Source organism: Falco cherrug, chromosome 5, assembly GCF_023634085.1.
Source record: "Falco cherrug isolate bFalChe1 chromosome 5, bFalChe1.pri, whole genome shotgun sequence".
Classification (NCBI taxonomy): Eukaryota; Metazoa; Chordata; class Aves; order Falconiformes; family Falconidae; genus Falco; species Falco cherrug.
Genome location: NC_073701.1, coordinates 39,498,600 through 39,522,703, shown reverse-complemented (window position 1 = coordinate 39,522,703; position 24,104 = coordinate 39,498,600). Strand labels below are relative to the sequence as shown.

Sequence of the window (24,104 nt, the reverse complement as noted above, 5' to 3'; positions counted from 1 at the left end):
GAAAGATAAATATGGTAATTGAAAACCAATATTAAATCAGCATTAATCAGCACAGCACATTGTATGATTACCCAAGTCTGAATTACAAAGGAAAAAAAAATATTTTTATTTGAATTCACATTTCCTAACACTGGAAAAGTATCTTTCAGCTGTATTTGTATATCATAATTTTCTTCCCAGAAAAATGCAACGTTTGCTTCTAACTAAATGGGTATGCAGTTGCTGGATCATTCTGTATTTTTATAATAGCTTGTAAGGGGAAATGAAAGTTTGCTGAGTCAAGAGCTGGAACAGCCATTTGCCCTCAGGACAGTATTGACTGTTTTGTTTTATAATCCCATATCTTTTCTGTGTTGGAAAGATGATTTCTAGACCGCATCACTACACAAACACTCCCACTGACTTTTGAAAGGGAAAATGGCATCAAGAGGTTAAGGACAACTGCAGAGGACATAGGGTAAATTTTTAGAAGGGACAGGGTTTCTGCTTTCTGCCATCACTGCTTATCTCTATAAGGCTGTATGTATGACAATGAAGAGATGTGCACTATAGCAAAGTCTTGAAGTCTTTTCAAGCTAATATGTTATTGATTTGTGGTATGTACTTCTAGAAAAAAAAGTGTTAGAAGGTTTGCATCATCTGTAGAAGACTACATTTTGTGAATAGAGCTGGAGCAACAGGTCTGACATATTCAGACTTGGTCAGTTACTCCAAGCAGTTGTCCTGTTACATGTACAACAGTGAGACCTGATGTTCAAAATGGCATATAATAGCATCAGCAGGGATGAAGGGACTTAGGAAGGCTGTTCAAAGACTGACCATCCTTGAAAATTAGAGGAAAGATGTCTTCAGTTAAACAACCTAATTAATTACTGCTTTTGGAAGTATGACTGCAAATACTGTTGTCTTTAACAGTCCTTAAGCAGATTCCAATTCCAAGGGTTGTAAACCCATTCAGAATCATTGCTCTACTTAGCTTCAGGACAGAAAAGGTACTAGGGTAAATCTACTTCTGGGAATTTTATTAGAGTGTCAGTGATATTTGAATTCTTGCACAATGTAAAAGAAGGCATGATTATGTAGTTTTATGGATTTTATTCTGGTTATTCATGTTCCTCCAGTTTATGTTCATTTCAATCAGAAATAAGTTCACTGACACTATGGAAGAATTATGAAATTTTAATCAAGACAGAAAACAAACAGACCTTTTTCTGCAAAGGCCTACTGATATCCACAGCCCTTATTCAAGTGAGTATTCCCAGTTCCCATGTAAAATACAGGACTAATCGGTTGTGAATTTTAGCTTTTGATTCAGACCTTTAAGTTCTTAGTCAAAGTACCAGTTTAGCAACCTGCATCACTCATTAAGACAAAAGATATTTTCCAGATGGAGCAGAAATAAATGACAAAGACAGTTGCCTTGGTACAAGCTTTCCTGACAACCTTTATTGTCTAGATATAATTCTGCTACTCATTTTCATTAGTAGTTTATTCTCTGAATAGTTTTTATACTTGTAGAACAGGATACATCTCACTGTATGTAAAGACTGCAGAATAGATATAAAATACATGGAAGGAGTGAAAATGAATAAAAACAATGCTGTCAGGAAGAAAAAAATCTTTTTTGAAGGCAGGAGAGGCAGGTTAGAGAGGATGCCTATTCATAGTGTGCTGCGCTAAATTGTAGTGCTTGAACACATTATCTCAAATTTGTATTCTCGTTTGTTTCTCCATCATAGGCCCTCATCCTATTTTTAACCTCATAACATAAGATGTTCATTTAAAAAGAAAAAAACCTCTCTGCTGAGGATGATACATAGACAATGATTATCCTCTCCTATGTACTTTCATAACTTCTCTCATCTTTAATGTACTGTGATCCTTTGCAGTAATTGATGTAATTTAGATTCTACATTTACTGGTAAGAAACAACGCTTATTTTGCCAAGTACAGTGTAAAACACTGTGTATAATGTTACAATATAAGCAACTGAAGGGATGTAAATAACAAAAGTGATACCTAAGTGATATGATGCAGGGTGAAATAACAAGCTGACTGTTTTCATTATTTCTTTGCAACATCTGGGATGACATTAGTTTGGAATTTTTTGGTCTTGATTCATCACAAGTTAATGTTAGATTTGACTGGAATTTTATTGAAAATACTCCAAAATGCAGTCACTGCTATGATTCTACATTAAAAAGTATCTTTAATTGCAAAGAGCCTCTAGACTTTTTCATGAAATATCTAGTTATGCCACAAAACAGAAACATAGTAATTCCTGGCATGAAAAGTGAATGGCAGACAACACAGGTTGTATACTAAATATAAGTAAGTATCTGTGCTTTTGGTAGTTGAAGCCCGAGTCATGGAGAAAAGCGTGTATCTTTTCAAATCAGGTAAGATACAACTTAGTGTAACACAGATAAATCTTCCCTCAAATTTTTTTTGTTTGTTTGTTTCATTACATATTCCTCAACTCTGCTATCCTCTCCTCCTTTAACTTTCACATTATGCTCAATGTGCAGAACACTTTTCTATGTTGAAGCATTATGTTTTCATTCAGTTTCTTTTTTAGATTCACTCAGTGAGTCACTGTCACCAACACAACTTAAAAATAGATAAAACCCAGCGTTTATATCAGGTTCATTTCAGTTACCTAATAAGCTTCTGTCTGTGTACAACCTTGATTTACTGGTGGTCAAGTTACTCAGAGAAAACACATATCCAGTGCTGAGAAATTGAAGTGTTTTAAGAAAAAACAGAATGGAACTTTGGATATTTCATCACAGCTTTGTTGAACCATGTGGAAAGTGAATCAGGTATAGAACTATTTAATCAATAAGCCTTGAGAGCGTGAAAATTTCTCACACCTGTGATGACCAGAATATTGTAGGCCACTGCTGCACAAGAGTCCTAGCTGTGGTCAACAATTGCCTGTCTACAATGCACAAAAGGAAGGGAAATTTTGCTTCTACTCAAGTAAACAAATTGCAAAGTCAAGCATTTTGGACTTATTTGCATTGTGGTTGCATTTGGTGATTGTTGATTATGGACTGCATACTTGATAAGTTGTAGAACACTGGATTAGCTCCTGTATTCATAAACTCACTTAGACATTGAGTCAGTGATTTTAATTTTAATGATGTGTTATAACATAGCGATAGTGTTAGAAAATGAATTCTGAATTTTGCCATTTAAAAGAGAAATTGTTATGAAATTTTGAAGTTGATTGGTCAATATTGACTCTGTTTTTTTGAAATTAATTGCAATACTTGGTAAAATGTCCCAGTATACACAACAAAGCAAGGGTACTTCAAAAAGGAATTACATTAATATTTGCATTTCTTCTCAAAACTTCAGTCACTGTACTTGTGCTTGAAAGGGAAGCCGTTGCACAGAATACACCTGTTGGGACATGTTTTATCCTCTGCTATTGCTGGCATACAGTTTATACAGCTAAAAAGATATTTTGTTCTACAGTGTACTTGCTTTCATGGGTTACACAAATCTCTGTTTGAAGATAAATTAGGGCTCAGAAGTGCATACTGACTTGGTACCAGTACTTCCTGTAGTAAGACGTGCTTCCTTGTACAAGCATTGGTATTTGAATATTCAAGATACAAAGAACAATGATGGAAAATGTTGATAATCAGCTATTAATTACAGAAACAGGATGAGTAACAGACTTCACTTATCAATAAAATTAAACTGATCTATTTCTACAAGTCTTCCATTCTAGAAGTATTTTCTGATTGTACCAAAAGGCTGAAAGGGAGCAAAAACTTCCTTGTACTATGTTTCACTTTCCTTAATTCTCCCTCCCACTTCGCTTCTGGGAGCTATAGGAGTTGGGAAGGGTTAGTTTCTGAAACTTGATATGTATGAGTTTTATATGTTCTTTAAAGTATATTAACTTGTCAGAGAAAATGTTTTTTGCATTGCTTTTTTGATGGAAGAATGGAAATACTTTTGGTAGAACTTCATTAAATGAGTAAAAGGAATTGTAAATGAATTTGGATGTGAACAATTAGATGCAATGTAGATATTCACTGCAATTTGATATGTAATTTGAATATCTTTTGTCTGAACTGTGGTAAAGGTTTAACATCTTTTCAGCCACAAATAGTTGGAGATCAGAGCTCTTTAAACATTGCCAGTTTTCAGTTTAAACCAAATTCATTTTAACCAGAATTTTAACCAGATGAATAATGTATCCTATAATACTCCTATATTGATGTCTATGACAGCAGATATTAAAGAAACATCAGTTGAAGTACAGTATTATAGATTTTAGCAGCTTAATAGGGTTTCTGTGACTGTGAAGTAGAAATGGTGCGGTCTAGGTTTAATGTCAAAGCTCTAATGTTCTGAAAATCACATGCTGTCTCTGCTCCCGGAGGAAGGCATGTTTCTTTAACACGGTTTTCCATGATAGTCAGAAATGAGAACAGTTTCTGATATAAAGTCCATGTTTCTGGATAATTACTCATCTAATTTAATAAGAGTTGGTGATTTAAATCTTAACTCAAAACATCTGCTTTTCTATTGCACTACATATTCTGAAGAGAAACTATATCACACAAGCACTAGCATATTAAAATGCTAAGTCTGTTTGTGAGTTTTAAAAAGTGCATCTTGTCTCCGCAGTCAGATTTCAAAGTACTTCACATAATGGTCTGATTGAATACATACACAATATATATACACACCTTTTTAAATGTGTAACTTAATGATTTTTCAATACATATATATCTACATGTGTCAACATATATTTATATTTTTGTATCTACTATAAAAGATAGTAGGCTATACATCGAAAAAGAACACCAGTTTTTTACAAGAAATTATACCCACACAAAGTTTTGGAGAGGGACATGTAATTAAAATGAAAAGTCAACATAACACATGTAATACAGATTCAGAGCTTGGTAAGTAATACATTCAAAAGTAATTGGAACTAAAGCCATCTCAGGAGCATTGCCTCATCTCATACTCTTAAACATGTTGGTTTACTTTTTATAGAGGAGATTTTTTCCTCCATTACAACTCTTCTACTTCATGTAATAATTAAATCATTCATTGGAAGACACCCTGGAGCAAGTATTTGAATTGGGAATACATCCTTTGTGAGCAATTCTACTGCTGAGCTGTGGTCATGGTCTATAGGCCTGTTTCTCCATTTTTCCTGTTGGTTCTCTTCAGTTTCCTTTATTCTCTTCCACTTTCTGCTTACTTTCAGGCTGTGTTGCTTGATACCCAGCTTAGTGGTTGTGGCATTCAATAAGACCTGGTAGACCTGGTTTCAGTTCCTTGTTTCGAGGAGATTGCTGAATCCCAGCTTGGGGCTGCTGGATTTTCTGAAATGTGACTGTCTTTTTCTGTAATCATGAACACACATTCCACCATTCATCAGATCATACTTTACTGAATTTACCTATACCCCAACTAATTCCTGAGAGGAGGCTGCTTGTAGGTTTTTCAGAACACCACTGTTTTGCACAATTGTTTTCAAGCTGTTTGAGTGTTACATCAAAATTTTATGTTCTGATTCTATGAGGGTCCTGCAAGAACATGGTGTTGGTCAGTTTCACAGTGAGCTAAAATAAAATCTATAGTCATCACTGGAAGCATCTCCATAATGAGGTAAAAGTTGGTGGAGAGATAGAACAACAGGTATGATGCCATGCCTTCTCTCCAGACCTATACTGAGTAGCTAGGGAGTTGTGTTTCTTGAAACTTAAATGCATGGGGAGGGGGTGTTGTTGGATTTTTATTGTTGGTGGTGGTGGGTTTCCTGAGTGCAAATTCTTTTACCTAAGCAGGAAAGCTAAATCAACAGATAAAAAGATTGGGAGCAGTATTTTGAAAAGCAGTAATTCTTCCAAAATAACAGGCAGCTAAGTCATGGTGAACAGTGATCCCAGTAAGAGCTCCCAGTGGCAGGCTGCAGCCAGAAGATGATATAAATTCCTTAAGGAACAAATAGGGAACTAGAGAGTAAAAATACAGCAGTAGCATTGCAATCATGGAAGACGTTATTGAGGCTTTCACTAGAGCACTTATGTTTAACTTTGGTATTGACCATTTCGTAAAAATGTTGACAATTTTTTTTTTTTTTTTTTTTAGGAATGGATTAGCTTGAGGTCTAGGAAATGCTGATATGGGAAGATGAACTAAGTTTCCTATATCCCTTGTAGAGATGAGGATTAAAAAGTGAAAATTGAAGCAAGAGAAGATCAAGCTAATAGGCACCGTTATTTTGTAGTGAAAGTAGTTGTCTATTGGAGAAATGTACATGGGATTTTGCACATGAATTCTTCAAATTATGCATTTGATGAGGAAACTAAGAGGAAAATTTCTGTCATCTTTCAGGGCAAATGATCTTAAGTGACCATAAAATAAACTTTTCATTGCACTGTAAGGAAATAGCACACATTTGGTAGGTAGATTATAAAGGTGAAAGTATCAGCTCAGAACAAAAGATTGTATACTCAGATTACCAGCAATCTGGTATCTTTCTTTTGACCAGTTGAGAGGCCCCTTTGCTAATACCAGCATCTAGATCTTCTGGAAGAGAATTCAAAGAGGAGAGAATAATCTGTAATCTGAAATGTAGGTCTCAAGAAGATATTCCAGATATTAAGTTTTTACTTTAAGTAAATGTTATGGAAGCAGTATCATGATAATGATAAAAAATTGTTAGATATAACTAGGATCTAAGAAGATTTTTTTCTCTTTGCCTTACAAAATACAATTATTGTGATATGCACCACACTGACATATGCATTTAAACGGGCAGACATCTCTGCATCTATACCAACTCCTTTCATAGTCATTTTACTTGAGAAGCTGTATTATCTTCAGTTGCTAAAAGCATTAAGATAAAACAGAATAAAAAACAGAGGCAGCCTGGCAACTCACCAGGCTTTTAGATTTCTGACAAGTTTCATTTTGAAAGTGCTGTTTCTTAAGTGGTTTCTCTGTCTTTTAAATCTTATGAATAAAATACAAAGTGCTTGACAGAACATGTAGAGTTAGTTTTCCGACCACTTTACATTTTTTACCCTTTACTGAAACCTTACTTTTCAATTTTTGTAAATGGAACACTTATTTTTTTGTTGCTAAAAGGTGTCGAGTTCTTTGAATATAACTTTAACATCTTCACATAGTTCAAATTATCTGTGTGTGAAGAAAAAATGCAATGGATGTTCAAAGCAGGTTTTCACAAGTATTACTGAACTTAAAAAATAACTTTTTTTGAAGATACTGTATATAGCTAATGAGCTAAGCTGTAGGTCGATAGCTTTGTGAAACACTGTAAGGCTCAGAATAAAATTTCAACCTTATACTTAGTAATGTGAGGTAAGTATTTGTAAATAGAGATTCAGACTGAAAATGAGAAAAAAGAATGAGGAAGGACTGATAAAATAGTCTTATAATGTGTATTGCATTTAAACTGTAGCTCTGTAGCAGTCTCACAGATACTTATTTTTCCCACTACCTGTAATCCGTAGTAGTACCACAAAATTTAAGAAATGTAAAAAAAATATTAATTTGCAGAGCAATACATTGTTTCTTTTATCTAGGCAAAACAGTCAAAGCAAAAAAAACCCCCACGTTTGTGTTATTTAAAGCAAGCTGATATCTGTTAACGTAGCTGTCAGCAAGTAAAATGATAAAATTATCATTGTTATCAAATACAGCTATAAACTGAACACAAGACATGCTTCAGGTTAGTCAGAAGAGGTCCTCTGTTTTTCACTGTGCATGCTTGCTTGAAATGAAACTGTGTGTTATTGGTTAACTGGGATGCTTAGCATAATCACTTTGCAAGGCTGTGGTGGAGGGAGGTGATTATCACTGAGAACAGATGGGCAGGTCCAAAGCATTGCCAGATTCTGCACAAGCTCCACATACTGTAGGTTCTAGCCCTCTTTTCTTCGGCATTTCTGATTTCTATTCATTGTGTATATTTTGAAGGGGTAGCTGAGCTAGAGGTCAGGGAGTGATGACCTTTAGAGTTTAGCTCACAGATGTAGGAATGAGGAACTCAAAGTGCTGTCACTATACGTCTAAACGGATGGGGCAGACTGCATTTTGTACAATTGCCTCCCTAAATGTATGAAAGGATTTATCTCAGAGCTTAGTGCTCTACTCTGCATCTGTAGCTCACTGTGGATTGTATTGTATGTGTGACCAGAAATGATATTCTTGGATATGAACACTGTCTCTGCTTCTCCTAAAGTGCATCCTCCTAATGGGACCCGGTTTTATACTTTTCAGGTAAGTGAACTTTAATAAAACAGAAAGGATTTTTCTTGGTACTTAAAAATAGGTAAACTTTGAGTAAGAGTAGCTAATAGGTTAAGAAGCTTATGTGTTAATGAGTTTTGTATTGGTAAGAGAAAATATGTAAGAAATCAATATAATCACAGTAATTTTGCTGCCTTAAAAATATCAGCATGTAAATTGTTCCTAAACAAACACAAAATTGCATTCACAATGATTTTGCTATCGATTGTCTTTCCCAATAATATTATCATCTTAAAATTAATTAGATTTATAGTTGTTTAGATGGACCCACGCTGTCTTCTGTTTAGTTCAGATAAACACTGTGTTAACATTATACAGAAATTCTAAGTTCCTATTATACAAAAAATATTTTTAGAACTTTGTATGTTGTACCTGTCTGGATTTTTTATATTTATCCTGAATGTAGCTTCATGCTAGCTGATGCTTAATTTGGTTCATGTGGATAGTAATCATACACGTGCAATTGATAGAACACTAGAATCTATTGTTAGGATTATTGAGGTTCTCAGTTTTAAGCTAAGTTTTGCCTTGTTCGGGTAAATAAGCTTGTGTGTGTAGTGTGTATGTAGGTAAGAATTTATTACATGCTCTGAATCTCATGTGCAAACCAGTCTAATTAAAACCATCTTTCAGCAGGACTTAATTAAAAGAAATCTTCAGTGCCTTTGCTCTGGAAAATGATGTAATTCTACAGTAAGATTTAACTATAATAAACCCCCCACACACACACCCTGCCCCAGCTGCTCCTTATAGCACTCTGGCCCTGCAGGGCAATTCAAACACTCCACTACTTAAAGTGGCAGCAGTAACTTTTTCAGCGTACCCTCTGATACAGTTAGGATTTAAATAACCTTCCCATTCCTGACAGTGTAACATTTTTTTCTTTTTGGTTACTTTATGCTATTGTAGAGTGATGTCTTTAATAAGTAAAAAATCCTGTGTATGCTACCAGAGCAATCTGAGGCAATTAAAAGTTGATCATAAAATGCATGGCAAACTTCTTTCAGAAAAATACAGGTACTCCTTTCTTTGGGTCGAATGACTGCATTTATTCTTGTCTTCTTTTAATCCATTGGTTTTAATTGCACTACCTTACCCTTCTGATTGATTGATTGATTCATCAATCAGAAATTGAACTGCTTACAGTGATGTCAAATGATAGTTGAGGGCTGTGCAGAAAGAGTGCCATCCTCCTAACAGTGACGATCTGCTGGTCCTGGCAGTGATTCAGAGACATGAATGCCCCAGGCCTGTTCCTCTACAGCATGACTACCTTATTCACACACTGACGTCTAAATATTCTGTACAGCCTCCTCTAGCTATGCTCTTAAACACAGTTCCTGATGTCAGGTATTCTTTCTGAGTGTGTCAAGTTGAAAAAAGTCACTAAAATTAGGATGTTTTGCTGCGATACCAGGTTGGCTATTTTAGTGTGTGGTACTTTGTGAAAGTAGGCACTAAAAATTAAGTGTATATATGTATATTGTATTTTTTTTTTTTACAGTATGTATTGTTGCTACTGAAAATCTGCGTGATTATTGTAGACATTATCCCACAAACAAAAAAATATCTTTTAAAAATTACCTCCTGCTGATTTTTAAGCTGAGGGGACCATAAATAAAAGGGAAACAGAACTGAATTTCCTGTTGCCTTCTGGATACCTTAATGAACAACGTAGAGTTAAATGACCTTGGAATGTAAAGCTGCTAATTCAGGATAGTCTGTGTTGGTATTCTAGAACAGCTTGGTGTTATCAGTGCTAAAAGAATTCCTGAAGAATTAAAAAATAGCGACCAAAGAAAGGCCGTATTTTCCTGCGGTGCACTTTAAAAATTATTTTTTCTATTTATTTGTTTACATATGTGCAGTATAAAGAAAGAAATGTGAAGAAACTTTCCAGGTCTTCCCTTGGCTTCCTTTGTTCCTTATTTCTAGGTTTTGACCACCATGTTGGTAGTATCTTCTCTTTCCCTCTTGACTTACTTCAGCCCTTGCTTACAAATATAATAGTTGCTGAGAAGGACTTCATATGACTCTTGTTAATTGTTTTGGTCCATTTCAAACTACTTTCACCTTTTGCTTTCTTACCTATTCTATTGTTTCTGTATGTTACAGTGTAACCTCTATGAGACAAGTGATCTCTTTCATTTGAATAACTTGCAAAGTTATGGGACAGCTTAATGGTTCTTAATTTGAAATATATATGATGGTATTTAACCTAAATGTGTGAAAATAATCTTAGCAAAATGAATGCCCAGCATGTTTAAAACTGAACAAATAAAAAATTGAGAGATGAGGGTGAATTCTGACTGATGGAGGGTAGTGAGTGATTAATCTACTGAATTGATGGCACATTGATTAAAAAATGCAACATATTCATTCTTCAAGCAACAAAAGTGGTACTGAAAGAAGCACAAAGCATGTTTGCAAGTTGTAACTTTATTATCAGCATTTCAGTGATGTTCTTAGGAAATAAGACCAAATTGGCCTCTACTGGCCAAGGAATCAGACTGGCCATACAGGGATGCATGTAACATTGCAATTAGGCTGGGGAGAATCATAATTAGTGGATATGTCTACAAGATTTTGAGCATTGATTAAGATCTTTATCAAATGCTTTGAATAGTATATTTTAAAATCAACTTTATAAAGTGTGCTCACTTTATGAGTGAGCATTAATTCAAATCAGAAGTCTGCCATAAATTTTCAAATTCAGAGATTTTGTTGCCTGATTAACTATTTTTAGTAGATTAACAAGGAATTTCTTGACACCTAATTGGAAAATTTAAAATAATATTTTCACCTGCAATGACACAGGAATGAATAAACAGTATTTTCTGCTTCCCCTTTCTCTCCCACTTGTGTTTTATTAACTTCTTTGGTCTCCAGGACACCTAGTGTTTAGAAAAAGTACTGAATTTGAAAATTACATCAATATCTGCAACTATCTAGAAACTATGAAATTCCTAGTACCTTTGTTCTGTTCAGGGAATCTGTTCTGAAATTCTTCAAAAGTTGAAAGTGTGATTTTGTGATTTTGTTCAGTATTTTTGCTGAACCACCTGCTATAATTAAAAGAAGCTTAGGCTATGATCTCTAGACTATGTTTGATTAAAGCAATTAAAAAACTGTGTGAGAGGAGGTCATATAAAGTAGTTATATAATGTATGAAAGGAAGGAGTTGTAACACTATTATGAACAAGGTTTTAGTTTTGTAATACCAAAGCTTAGTGCTTTGCATTTCAGTATCTCTGTACTTCATCTCAAATTGCTTGTGCCAGCCTTGGCAGACTTCTGCAGCTATATTACAGAAAGCACTGATTTTCTTTCTTTTTGTCTTCAAGCTTGATGAAAAGATAGTGCTTCCACTACTCTATGTGGATAAATTAGTTTGCCAGCACTCTTACAGTGAGCATGTATCTTTCATGAACATTGTAAACATCAAAGTCCAAGTAGTAACATTGACTTGCTCTCTGGTTGGTCTTGTATTTCACTGTATTTAGCAGTTATTTGAATAAAATAATGATACAGGTGGAAAACGTTGGATTCAAAAGGAGATTTATTTTTTTGTTGTTGGTTGTGAAATGGGGAACAATGCACTGAAAAATTATTTTTTAATCAAGCTGTTTTTATAGAGAACCTGGGGGTCATTTCTTTTTTAATGAAAGCATAGCACAAAGGAACTTCATTTTGAAGTTTCAGATTTCATTTTTGAAAGTTGTGTAGTAATGCTTTGATCATTTAAAAACAACTTAAGTTTACGTTGGAGTTTATTGTATCCAGTAAATATTTTTTTGTTTTCTTAAATTGGCTGTCTACAGCAATACATGTGACTACTAACTTGCACAACTTCTAAACATTCAAGATATCTTCATATTGTACATATTTATTTGAACAGAATTTGAAATTGAAAGAGCCTTTTTTCTATTCCAGCATCTTTGGGAAAAAAATAAAAAACCCACCTTGAAATATTTCTATGAACAGCATTTTTAAGTCTTGTAACTTTCAATTATTAAGCTAAGCACACATCTAAAACACAGATCTAAGCACAGACCTAAATCAGGGCTAAAAGACTTTGCCAATAGGCAGAACTTAGGAACTAGGCATGTGCAGTAGAGTCAGACATGCTCAACTACAGCAGTACACAAGGTGTCATGAATCTGGCTGAATCTTTAGCTTTAAAACCAGCAGTATGTGATAACAGTTTCCAGAAATGATAAACGCAAACTTTCAAATATTTGCAAGCAATACTAGCCAATCATAGTCAGATGAGATTTGTGGTTTACAAATGAACTCTTAGTACAAGTATACTCCTTTTTGCTAACAAGTAGTGAATTAAGGGCTGGTCTTTTCTGAAACCTTGGGAGGTTAAAGCAATTTTAAAAAGTTTTCTGATGATCAGAAGGTCTATAAAGAAGGAAAACACTTTCTTACAGAACTTGCAGAGAAATCATAAAATATTCATAAGACAAAGATGTAAATACACTATGAAGTACTGTAAAATTGCATTGCTGACCAAAGGTTTGAAACTGGGTTACTGGGAAACTGGGAAATGTTTCTATACATAAAACATATCACCATGATACTGATTACTACTGTGTTTTATTTCTTAGCAGATGAATGTTGCACTCCAATGATAGTGAATTAACAACAGAATACAAACAAAAATGTTACTTTCTGGTACAGAATGTGATTTGAGCTGTCTGACAAAAAGTATATTCTATAAGAAATACTAGATGCACTCATTAATTTTCCTGTTAATTCCAATATTAATAGTTCAAATGAACTGTATACTTAGGCAGAACTTGTGGTTTATACTGTCTTGTAGTTTTAGTGTTTCAGTAATCCTATTGTTCTTTCATGTATCTTCTTATATGGAAATAGTAAACGAAACAAAAAGCTTCTCCTATCAGAGAAAGTATCTTGTAAAAATTTATAATTGCCCTGGTTAGCATACATTTATTATTAGATTATGCTTTGGGCAGGTATGCCATGCTACTCCATTTCTTTTTGACTACTTTGTTGCCTTGCATATTTCTGTGCAACGTATTTTACTATTAAAAACAACAGCTTTTGAGTTTCTTTGCAGAAATCCACAGTTCTATGAAAAAAAATATATGGTTTTGGTGATGGAGATGGGCTATTACTCACCTTGTATGTGACATGATAATTCATTCCACTACAAAATTGTTGAAAAATGCGTATTGATTATTCTATTCCTACTCTATGCAGACTTAATTGCACATGTAGAAAATACGTGGGCTATAACATGCAGAATAGAGCCAAATATTTGTGTGTACTTTCAGAGCTGTGTCACCTGGTCCCCAGGAGAACTGTGGAATCAGATCTTATCTCAAAGCCTTCAGCTGGCCAAGCATGTGGGCAGCTCCTTCCAGCAACCCTCTGCCAGGCTTGGGATTTCTCCCTTAGTTTTGTGTAAATAAAAGGTTTTTCTCTTCTTACTTAACACAGTAGTGTGCTATTTTTTTTACAAATATAACATAAAAATACTAGAGGCATGTTCTTTGTGAAAGCTGCAAGTCTATAGTCGACTGGTAACTCGTATAAGCAATGATGGGAAGTAAATGTCACTAAAAGGCCAACTAGAACAGGAGTCAACTGAATAATCGGGTTTGTATGCAAAAAGTTGTGGCACAGATCATGTAGGTTGTTATAGACTTCAGAAGGTTTGAAAACTGTGTTAGTGAATATAAATAATAACAGTGGCAGAAAGGATGACAGTGAGGTATTTTTAAAGACTTCTGATACGTTAACAGTGACAGAAAACAGTAATGCTGGCCCTGTAGAAAACAGTGCTTTACCCTGTAGCTAAAAAGAAAATCATTAAAATGTCTGAGCGGTGTCAAAGGCAGGAGACAATAATAAAGTGATTTGCATTGCAAACAGATTGGAAATATTTATAGCTGTATAAGTGGGTTTTATATAATTTTGGAATTTAGGAATTTTAGAGGAATAGCATGATAATATGTTTACATGCTCTTTTACTCAGAAATAAATGACAAATGACAATAAAGGCTGGTCTTATGTTACAAGTGAGTGTTATTCTTATTTGCTATAAGTATTTTGATATGTATTTTTATTGCCTCTTTTGTGAAGAACAAACTTAAAGCTTTTCTGCTCAAATCCAGACATGTTAATTCAGTATTAATCTGAATGTACCCCAAAATATTAATGCTGTCTGTATTCAAACAATTATAAAATTTTGAAGGAGAAATATTTACAAATTTCATACATTAAAAAGTGAAAAATGGTATACTAAATAAACTTCCAATAAGTTTCATCTGTTTCTTTCTTTTTTTCTCTCTCTCTTTTTTTTTTTTTTTTTAATTTTGTAGAATGGAGAAGACTGTGAACATTTGTTAATCAGTCCAGTTATACTGACAAATAGTAGCTTTAATCATTTTACTGGGTTGGTGACAATGTGGCACTTGGACTCCAAAAACGGTACAGAATTATTCAGGCTGACATAAAAATAAGAACATCATCTAAGTGTTCACCTAAAAAGCCCTAGAACTGTGTTACTGGGAAGGGTTTAATGCAATGTGTCTTAAATACCTAGAGAAATAATTTTGTTTGCACAAGGGATTTTTTGTGTAATTCTGTTGTGCCAGAGAACTGTGGTTTGTGGCCATCAGAGCTCATGAAAGACAATATCCTCACCACTAGCAATCCCGTCCGTACCCATGACATGGAGTATTTTTGCAAAGCTACTTGTTTTCTGGTTAGCTTCTGAGTTTTAGATGGAATAGTGCTAAGAGCTGCACCAACTGCCACCACAGAAACTCTTCCTGATTAAAACTCAGTAGTGCTGCATGACCCCACATTTTCCATAGTTGTTGTTTGGTTTTGGTTTTTTTTTCCAGCCAGTCAATAAAATGGTCTGTTAGTTTTTATGAATATGCTGTTCTGCATGCAGTGAACTGGGAAGGGTGATCTGACTGAACATTAACTGACTGTTTTGATCTGTAGATACACTTGCATCTTCCTCTGGGTGGAAACACACATTGCTTAAAGAAGAAATGAGAAATATTATGAAGATAAGCCTAATTACCATTAATTTAGTAGTGGAAATCAGGAAAATAATCCTTCTCCCCAAAAGCCACAAGGTGAAACTAACCATATGCACACACAGAGACACATGCTTTCCAAAAAATAAGAAAATAATCAAGCATAGGATTCTTTCCGTAGTACTTTTCAGTTGTAGAGACTTAGTAAATTGTTTGCTCCAAATATATGATAATTAGAGCAAGCAAAGAATACAGGACCTTAAAATACATACATAAAACAAAATAGAAGGGCTTTGTGTCTTAAGCCATTAATTATGTGAATTTTTTTGGTTTGTGCCTGTCATACAAAAATATTTTATGCACATAATAGCATTTTTTAATGTGTTGAAACCGAACAGTAACCAAGCAGAGCAGTCAATGCACCTTTCCCATGCAGATTTCCTGTCTTTCAGAATTTGGCCAATTCTGTTTTGCAAAGTAATAGAGTAAAGAGTGAGAAGGTACCTTTCCTTTTTCTGCCAGGAGCACTAGGGCTAAAACGGAGATGCTGTTTCATTTGCATCTGAGTGGATGTGACCAATAAAAGCAGGGGACCAGTAGGAGGAATAGCAAGAGGAGTCCTTTCCTCCTGTTCCAGAAATAGGATCATGGTATGTTTTCTGAATCATAGCTAGAAACCATGTTTCTGGCTCAATTTCAGAAGTGCCTTCAGTGCTGGCTTATAAACCTGGGCTTCTTTCACCATAATAGAACGGAAAATAAAACTAGAAGAAGAAACGCACAGGTATTTTCCAGAATAGTAAGAATACAAATGACTATTACACAATAATGTTTATTGGTTTGATACTGGTTGGTCCATTCTCTCAACTGAACACAAGCTGTATAGAGTGATATAGCAGAATGTTTGGATAATAATCTTTTCTCACAGGGAAAAACAGAATAATACAGGCATAGCCTGTTCTGAGAGCACACATTGTCCCTGTAGATGGGTGTCCTGAACATCCAGTATCAATTGTGATGATAACCTGTGGAAATTACATGGATTTTCTCTTGATGATTACCAATCTTGCTGTGCAGCTCTGCTGAAGCTTTGCCGTCCCTGTCTGGGAAGAAAGTGTATGTGATGTGCTGATGTCATTGTACATTTCAAATATATTCCCAGTAGTTTTCTCAGATCTAGATCACGCTGCCTCCTTCTTGATTTGCTGCTGCACATTGGACCGAGCAGAGGACAGTACCACTTACTGGTCTTTGTTAAAAGAGGGTGTTTTGACTGGAAGCTTTTAGTGCTGTCTTGACTAGCTTTTAGTACCTTGTATAACTTCAGCTTCAAAATCCTTCTCAGTATAGCTTTTACTGTCTGAAAGCCTGAATTAGTCAGTATAAGAACATAAATGTAGCCCCCTACATCAGCTGATAAGCCTATGTTAATTAGCTGTGCTTCAAGAGCTGGAAATGCTGTATATCAGCACTTAAAATGTTTTTCATTTGGAGAAAGTTACTGTCTAAAGAAAGAATTAGTTGCACAGAAGCAACTTAGTGGACTTGCAAAAAATAAGTAAACGGAATTAGTATAATTACTAACTAGCACAGTATTAACTATTTTATATAAAGCATTTTGTCTTCACAGTCTTTTGTACATAATTAATAAATTTGTAAGGCAAGAGGATCTGTTGCTTGCATGTTATTCATGTAGCATTTACTCGTACTGTCTTCATTATCAACAGCATCAGCTTATGCTGTTGAAAGGTGGGTGATCTACCTGCAAATTTTGTCTTTTTCTTACATCTGTCTTAAGGCAGTGAAAAAAGCATGTGCAGGCAATGCAAAATACTCGGCATGTCCTATGGTTGAAGGCAAGCAATAAAATGCATGATTTTAACAGTTTTCAGTAAGCTGAGATGTGAATAAACTCTTTTGCTGAGGAGCTTGCTAGCCTATAGATATGTATATTTGGGGGAAATTACTGTGATAGAAGCATTAAAGTAAATTTTACCTTTATTCATAGGTTATATTTCCATTTTGAATGGAGTATCATTAATACACATCACAAGATTTTTAATACTAAATTTCATAATAGTGTTTTCAGTAAATAAATTGTATTTCACCTCATCTATTCCTGTCTAGTTCAATATTCAGTTGGCAGTTATTCTTAGAGTAACATTTATGAAGGACTATAAGGCTAGGGTGGTTTTGAAATGATAGCTGACATAATTCAGCACAGTGATTCACTCAGATATGTAAGCAAATGAGAAAAATATGGATTCATTATTTCCACTGCAAGAATTACAATTACTGATTCATGGAAATTTAAGTGATCTGTTTTGTTTTGTTTTGTTTTTTCACTAGGAGGAACTATACAGATTTACATGACTAAGAATGTTTGTTCCTATGAAATGTGTTATTTCTAGTGATAGGTCTAACAAAGTATGAATTGATTTATTTTTTTTTTTAAAATTAGGTATTCTAATACTGCTTGTATGGTGGTGGCACAGTGTGAGGAATGACGGTCTATACCATCAGCCATAACACTGTTGGTGCTGAGCAAAGCCAGAGTGGTGGGGAGACGCCGATGGCACTGAAAATGGATTGAAGGTGTGATTACACATAGAGATACACTTGTGCTATAAGCCTAGCTGAGGTGTAAGGGAAGGTGCTTGATCCAGATTCCTGTGCTCGTGTCTTCTTTAACAAGTAGTGTGAAAGAATAAAAGTTAGTCTCTAGAGCAAAAAAGGAGGATCTGATGTCTGTGTCATCCACGTTTGCAGACCTAGTAGGTTATTTTGGAATAGGTCTATTCAGGTCCCATTGGCTGAATATCCATGAATGGATGGAAAGCAGTATATGCACTCTCAGAGATCATCTTCCAGCTTCATTTTGTCTAGGAGGCATCCAGTTCAGGCACTCTGAAATCACTTCATGATACAAACCAAAGCAAGTTGAGACAAAGGGGAAATCTGCTTCAGACCTCCTGATGCAAACTAAAACACTAATGTAGACTTGATTTCTGTAATGGCAGGCTGTGGTAAACACCATTTCGTAATAAAGGCTGGGTTCTGTGAATCCTAAATTGTGGTATGGGAGAGCCTCTGAAGGAGCCCAGAATATGTTAAGCTAATATTTGTCAATATAACTATACTGATAAAGATTAAGTTGACTCTCTAATGTCATACAGTCATTTCAGATTAATTTTTTCAAGGTCTGCAGTGTGTTTTATTATTTTCCTAGGACTCTACTACTAAAATAAATATTATGTGGAGAACATTATTATTATGATGTTAAGTTTCTGAGCAAATAAAAAAATATTAATATACAGTTTTGAAGAAGCCAGAAAAAGATTTTTTGACATTGTTTTGAAACCACTTTTCTTTACCATGCTTTTATATTATTAATAGGCAGACAGAAAATTATTTCAGGTTAGAAATTGAGTCTCTAGTTTCAGGTTGTTGGGAACCTGAATTCCAGATTGGCTTAGTGGACAGATTTGATGTATCTTATCAGGTTTGAAAACATATATGACCCATGTTGGCCTGAAGCCTTGGATGGCATGGCTAGCACTGTAATGAACAGTGGAGCATAAAGCTAAATATCTGCTAAACTGTGCTCAGTAAAAGAATGAAATTAGTAACTTACACTAAACACACACATACACACACCTATTGCTTGAAGTAAAGCTGTCAACATTAACCTTTGTGCTTCAAATAAAGATCTGATGTCAGTAGTGCGTATGCTCATCTCCACAGGCTGGGAACATTGTAGCTTGCTTGAGGTGGTCTGTGAATTTTCAGCTAGTCAGTAAAAGAGACCAAAAGATTTTTAAGTTTGAATAAACTAAAGGGTGGTATTAAAACTGAATTTGGAATTCTCTATCAGCTTCCAGTTTAGTACCAGAAGAAACAATCCTCTGTCCTTTCAGAAGATATAAGTCACCATTATGTTTCTCACACACATAAAACTGATGCAGCTCACATACAAATATAAGTGAATGAAGAAATAGTGAGTAGTTTTGGAACAGTCTCAGAGACATGATCAGAAATAGTTTGTTGTTTGCTGTTTGGTGCTTTTTGTTGTTGTTGTTGTTTGTTTGTTTTAATTTCAGATAATGGTATAAACCTCAATGCATTTAACCAAACTATTAATCAAGGAGCCAAGGAAAAATTCAGGTCAGTAGGGAGCACAAACACAAAACTAAAATTTACCCATTAAACTAAAGAATCTGTCAATTCTACATAGATTGTCCCTCAAGAAATGTTACTTTTTACTTCTGTTTTTAAACATAATATCTTTCCAAGCACACACAAAGCTTCTCTATAGATAGCAATTGTAAGGGATTTAAAAGTATTCCTAGAGATATGATGGGAAGCTGTAACGGGTTCATTATGGAGGAGTACTGCTTTGAATTGCTTCTTGGAATTGGATTGCTAGAAAGTGGTTGAATACCTATCCTCTTTTAATCAAAGTAATTTTGGAAGCATCATTCATGCTTTTTGGTTAAAGCTTAATTGGATTTTGCATTTGCCATAGTATAATCATGTTTAGTACTCAGTATGGTTTCTTTTTCCTCTTTCAGAAGTCACCATTTTTTGTTGCATCCTTTTGAATAGTAAGAAAACAAAATGTAAAAGTTATGTTGAGATATTTTCTACTGTGTTCCTTTTTTAGAAAGATGACTGAGTGAATAATATGCAGAATACAGCTGCTACTGAATGCAGTAGAAGCAAGTATCTTTTCTTCCAATACGGTGCTCTACCAGCACAGCCCATCTTTGGTGACTAGAAGGTAGACAATACCTTCATACATTCATAAAAAAAATGAAAGGCTGTCCCAGTTTGTATGTACTTTCAAGGAAGTCTCACTTTTGTAGAGCTCTGCCACTAAAGAAGATGTATCTGAAGTCCATAATGAGTCTCAGCTTTGTCAGTATTCACTATTCACTGGCACTGATTCTGGTTTTCTGGGCAAAGGAACTTCAGAAAAGTGATCTTACCTTTCAGTGGCTCTCTAAAATAGATAGATGCAAATGGACACAAAAACTGCCTTGGTCAAGTAACAAAATTAATTTAACTTTTGTGTAGCAAATGAGTCCAGCAGTATTTTAAATAGACATTTGTTTTCTCCTGACAAGACAAAGTTCTTATTTTCCACTGCATTTTGTTTTACTCTCTCACTAGCAGTATTTCAGACCCAGAAGGACACTGTGTAGTGCCCGGCACCTTTGGTGTTTGTGGAATTAGAGCTTGTGAGGGTGATGTCCCAGGTGGACTAGAATTGTAATGTTTTTTGGCTGTTTACATATTAAATATTCTTTTTACATTTAACCCAATATTAAAAACCTCCTAGTCTGGTTTTGCTGCCTCTTAATGATTACTTTTAATTGGACTCTTTATGTAGTTTTTACTCATCTTCAGCACTTTCACTATGAGATTTTCTAAAAACACCAAGCTTTGTGGCAAAGTTCCCTGATAATCATAATTTTTAGACTGCTGTCTTATAGGGCATTTTCTTCTCATAGACTTTTAATGATTTCAGGTCACAGTTTAAAGCCACACACCTTTGGTCAGGTATCAGTATGCAGTTGTTGTCAAGTATCATTTTGGGAGTTAAGACTGCAGATAGGCCAAATAGCCTTTATGCACAGTTACATTCTTAAGCTCAAAGCAAATCAGCAGGGACGGGGGAGCGGTGTGGAAAAGAAACAAAAACAACCAACAACAAAACTATTGTTGGAAGTTTCTCACAGTTCCCCACTTCCTTTCTTACTCTTCCAGGAACATCAATATATGGCAACACTTCACATCTTATTACCCTGTTCTGAGCAGCACAACTCCTTTGGAGGTTTGAGGTTCAGGACAAGTTCAATCCTCTCTCTCACCTTAGGCTTGTGAGGACATTCATAACAGGTCTCTCAAACCAACTCTCCTTGCATTACACATGATTTTTAATATCCATAGTCTATTTCTAGAGGGTTCTCTGGAAGCGTGAAAGTATCAGTAATGTAATAGTGTTGAATTTAATTTCTATTTTTTGTAAAACAACAACTGAGACACTAGTCAATCTTTTTAATTCAAGTGGAGGATTTCATTATTATCTAATTTGAAATGCCTTTCCCTCTTAATGTAGGTGTCTTTTAGTTAAATGTAATGCTTATTTGTAAGAATTTTTAACTGTGGTTGCTGGAAGTGGAAAATAAAGGAAACAAATATCCACACACCCCCCCACCCCCCCCCTTTAGTCTATATTTTGCTGCAGTTTGCATCAGCTCTTTGCTTTCCTGTATAAACAGAGAAATCTGATGTGCCTTGAAGTCTTCTAACACCAGCTCCTGTTTGAGTCTCATTGATGTTCACTAGAATATATTGACAACCTGTCTAAACAGCTCTGGACCCATAGTCCCCCGATTTGTGGGCATGGGCATCTTTAATTTAAAAACTATGCTAAGAAAATGTGGTGGCCTGACCCTGAAAATAGTCATTATTAGGTCTAATGATTACACCTTTAGGTTAATTCTTATCTCTAAACTAAAGTGAATGTGATTTTACCTCTTCAAACAACTGCTACTTTCTGGAGAAAGAGCAGTTTGCACTCTGTAGTTAATCAAAATCACCAAATTAAATTAACATGACTCCAGCATGGTCTGTGACTCTTTCTAAAGTAACAGTGGTGGCCTTTACTAGAACAATAGTGTATCTAGTGTATTGTAAGTGTTTAGGGAGAGAAGGAAATTCAGAAGTTCAAAGGAAATGCTTATGAGAAAATCCATGCTTTTATTTATCAGTCTTTTAAAATAAAAGTTTAAAGAGTCTTTTAAATGAAAGTTTAAAGGGGGATATATCTGTCCATTTCTGTTGGAAAATTGATTGTTACAGTAATTTAATAAAGACCCTAACTGCAAAAAATGTAAACGCATGTAAATCTTCCCCTTCTGTAAGCATCTGTGTATCTTCATAGGACCAAAGCCTGTCTGCCTTATGAATTTGCTATCTATTCAGCTTATGCAAAAAATGATATAGTAAGTTAAGTGAAATCAGGAAGATTGTTATTTCATCAGATACTTTTTTAAAGAAGTGGCACTTGCAGGTATACCTGAAGCTCAGTTTGCATAGTCACTATGCTGAGTAATATAGTGAAACATGGCTGCTTTCAAATATTTCTTGCTTTCATTGCAGAACTTGTCTGCTGTTTTAGTTCTCTGGAGTTTTTTTCCTGAAGTACCATAATGATGCTGTGAAACTTTATCACAAGTGTTTTGGAGTAGTTTCTATGTCAATGGTAAATTAATCCATTTATGCTTTCAGGAGTATTGAATATTTTTAAATGATACATATTTTGTATTTTAAGGTAAACCATATGAAGGAGATCAGTACTTCCAGAATGTTTGTGAGCTGATATTATAGATTTTTTTTCTTGCATTTATTCTGAAATGACTCAGTAAAGCTTTACCTTGCAAAATTTGAGAAATGCACTTGAGAAATCTGTATTATGGCAGTACTTATGTAGTCACCTTTTCACTGGAATATATTTCCCCAGTAATTATATAGAAACTATATATATATATATACACACACATATGAATTTGAATACATGCATGTGTATATAAATATATTTTTTTTCACTCACTATGAAAAAATAGCACTTTGGAATCTGTTACAAACAGCAGGACATCAGAAATCATTGGAGCACTGAAAGCATTCTTAAGAGGAGGGCTTTTTTGGTAATTTTGAGGGACTTCATCAGTCAGAGTTTAAAAATACCTCTGAAAAAGCATGAGCTCTTACAGCTATGCAGCTGTCATTAGATGTCACAGACCACTTAAATATGGTTCTGAGTATTATTTAATTACTGATGCTATTCATAAAAGTTTTGTGCTTTTCCAGACACATTTGTTGGTATGGCAATCTAGTCTTGCTTTGCATAGGTACAGTCAGCTAAAGGTTTATTGTGTGGCCTTTGAGTAAAACAATACACTAATAAAATTCTAATGTCCTGGTGGAGGTGCAACGTGAGTGTCTGTTATGCCACTGGAGTAAAGTCCAGGATAGGAGCTTAGCCCTGCATGCTGGATGCTGTAATACCTCTAATCCTGTGGGCAGTAATATCATCTGTGTGAAATGCTTGCACAGTTCAGGAACTGCTTTCCACACTGTGTGATGCTTCATAAATAGGACTTTTCTATTCCTCAGCTTTTTGACTGCTTTCAGAATATCACTGGGTAAGGCTGTATAGAAAACTGGTGAACAGAGAGAGCTTACTTCCATTTCTCCAGAAAAGAATGGATTGTCCAGGCAGTTGTTTCTTATCCCCATTTATTAACTGAATGAAGCTAACTTCACATTAAGACTTCTACTTCTTGGAGACTCCTGGCCCTGAGAAAGCTGGGGAAAGTCAGCATATAGTAGGAGCTGATAGCTGACACAAGTTTGCATGTTTCCTGTCTGTGTCTGTGATTCATTCATAGACTGCTGTGTTTCAGAAAACTGCTTTTGAATACTTGATTTCAGTTTCAGTAAAAAAATCTATTAGTTGATCACCCATCAATGAAGAATGATTTCAGAGCTGTGAGATGAAGAGCCAAGGGCCAGATGCATAAGGAGATATTGGCTTGATCCTCACTTTGGCTCACAGCTTTCACTAAAAAGGTAGGAATGCCATTGCAAGTAATCATGAGAGAGAAAATTTGGATTAACTAAACAATTAAGCACCTGTAAGACTTGAAAATCACATTTAGCCTATCTTCCTTCCCCAGCCTGAAGAAAGGAGTG

At 35.0% G+C, this 24,104-nt stretch overlaps 1 protein-coding gene across 11 annotated transcripts in view; it reads left to right on the top strand.

Annotated features, from left to right (window-relative positions):
- PPFIA2 (PTPRF interacting protein alpha 2) overlaps window positions 1-24,104 on the top strand; it is a 352,026-nt gene that overhangs the window by 107,935 nt on the left and 219,987 nt on the right. For 3 of the 11 annotated variants that reach the window (XM_055712394.1, XM_055712393.1, XM_055712392.1), the window contains exon 1: window positions 7,908-8,286. The exons of the other annotated variants lie outside the window; for them this stretch is intronic. In XM_055712394.1, the coding sequence (XP_055568369.1) occupies window positions 8,206-8,286 (81 nt within the window). In that variant the 5' untranslated portion in view covers window positions 7,908-8,205. Of the gene's footprint in view, window positions 1-7,907; window positions 8,287-24,104 lie in introns of those variants that run through there. 11 annotated transcript variants of the gene reach the window in all.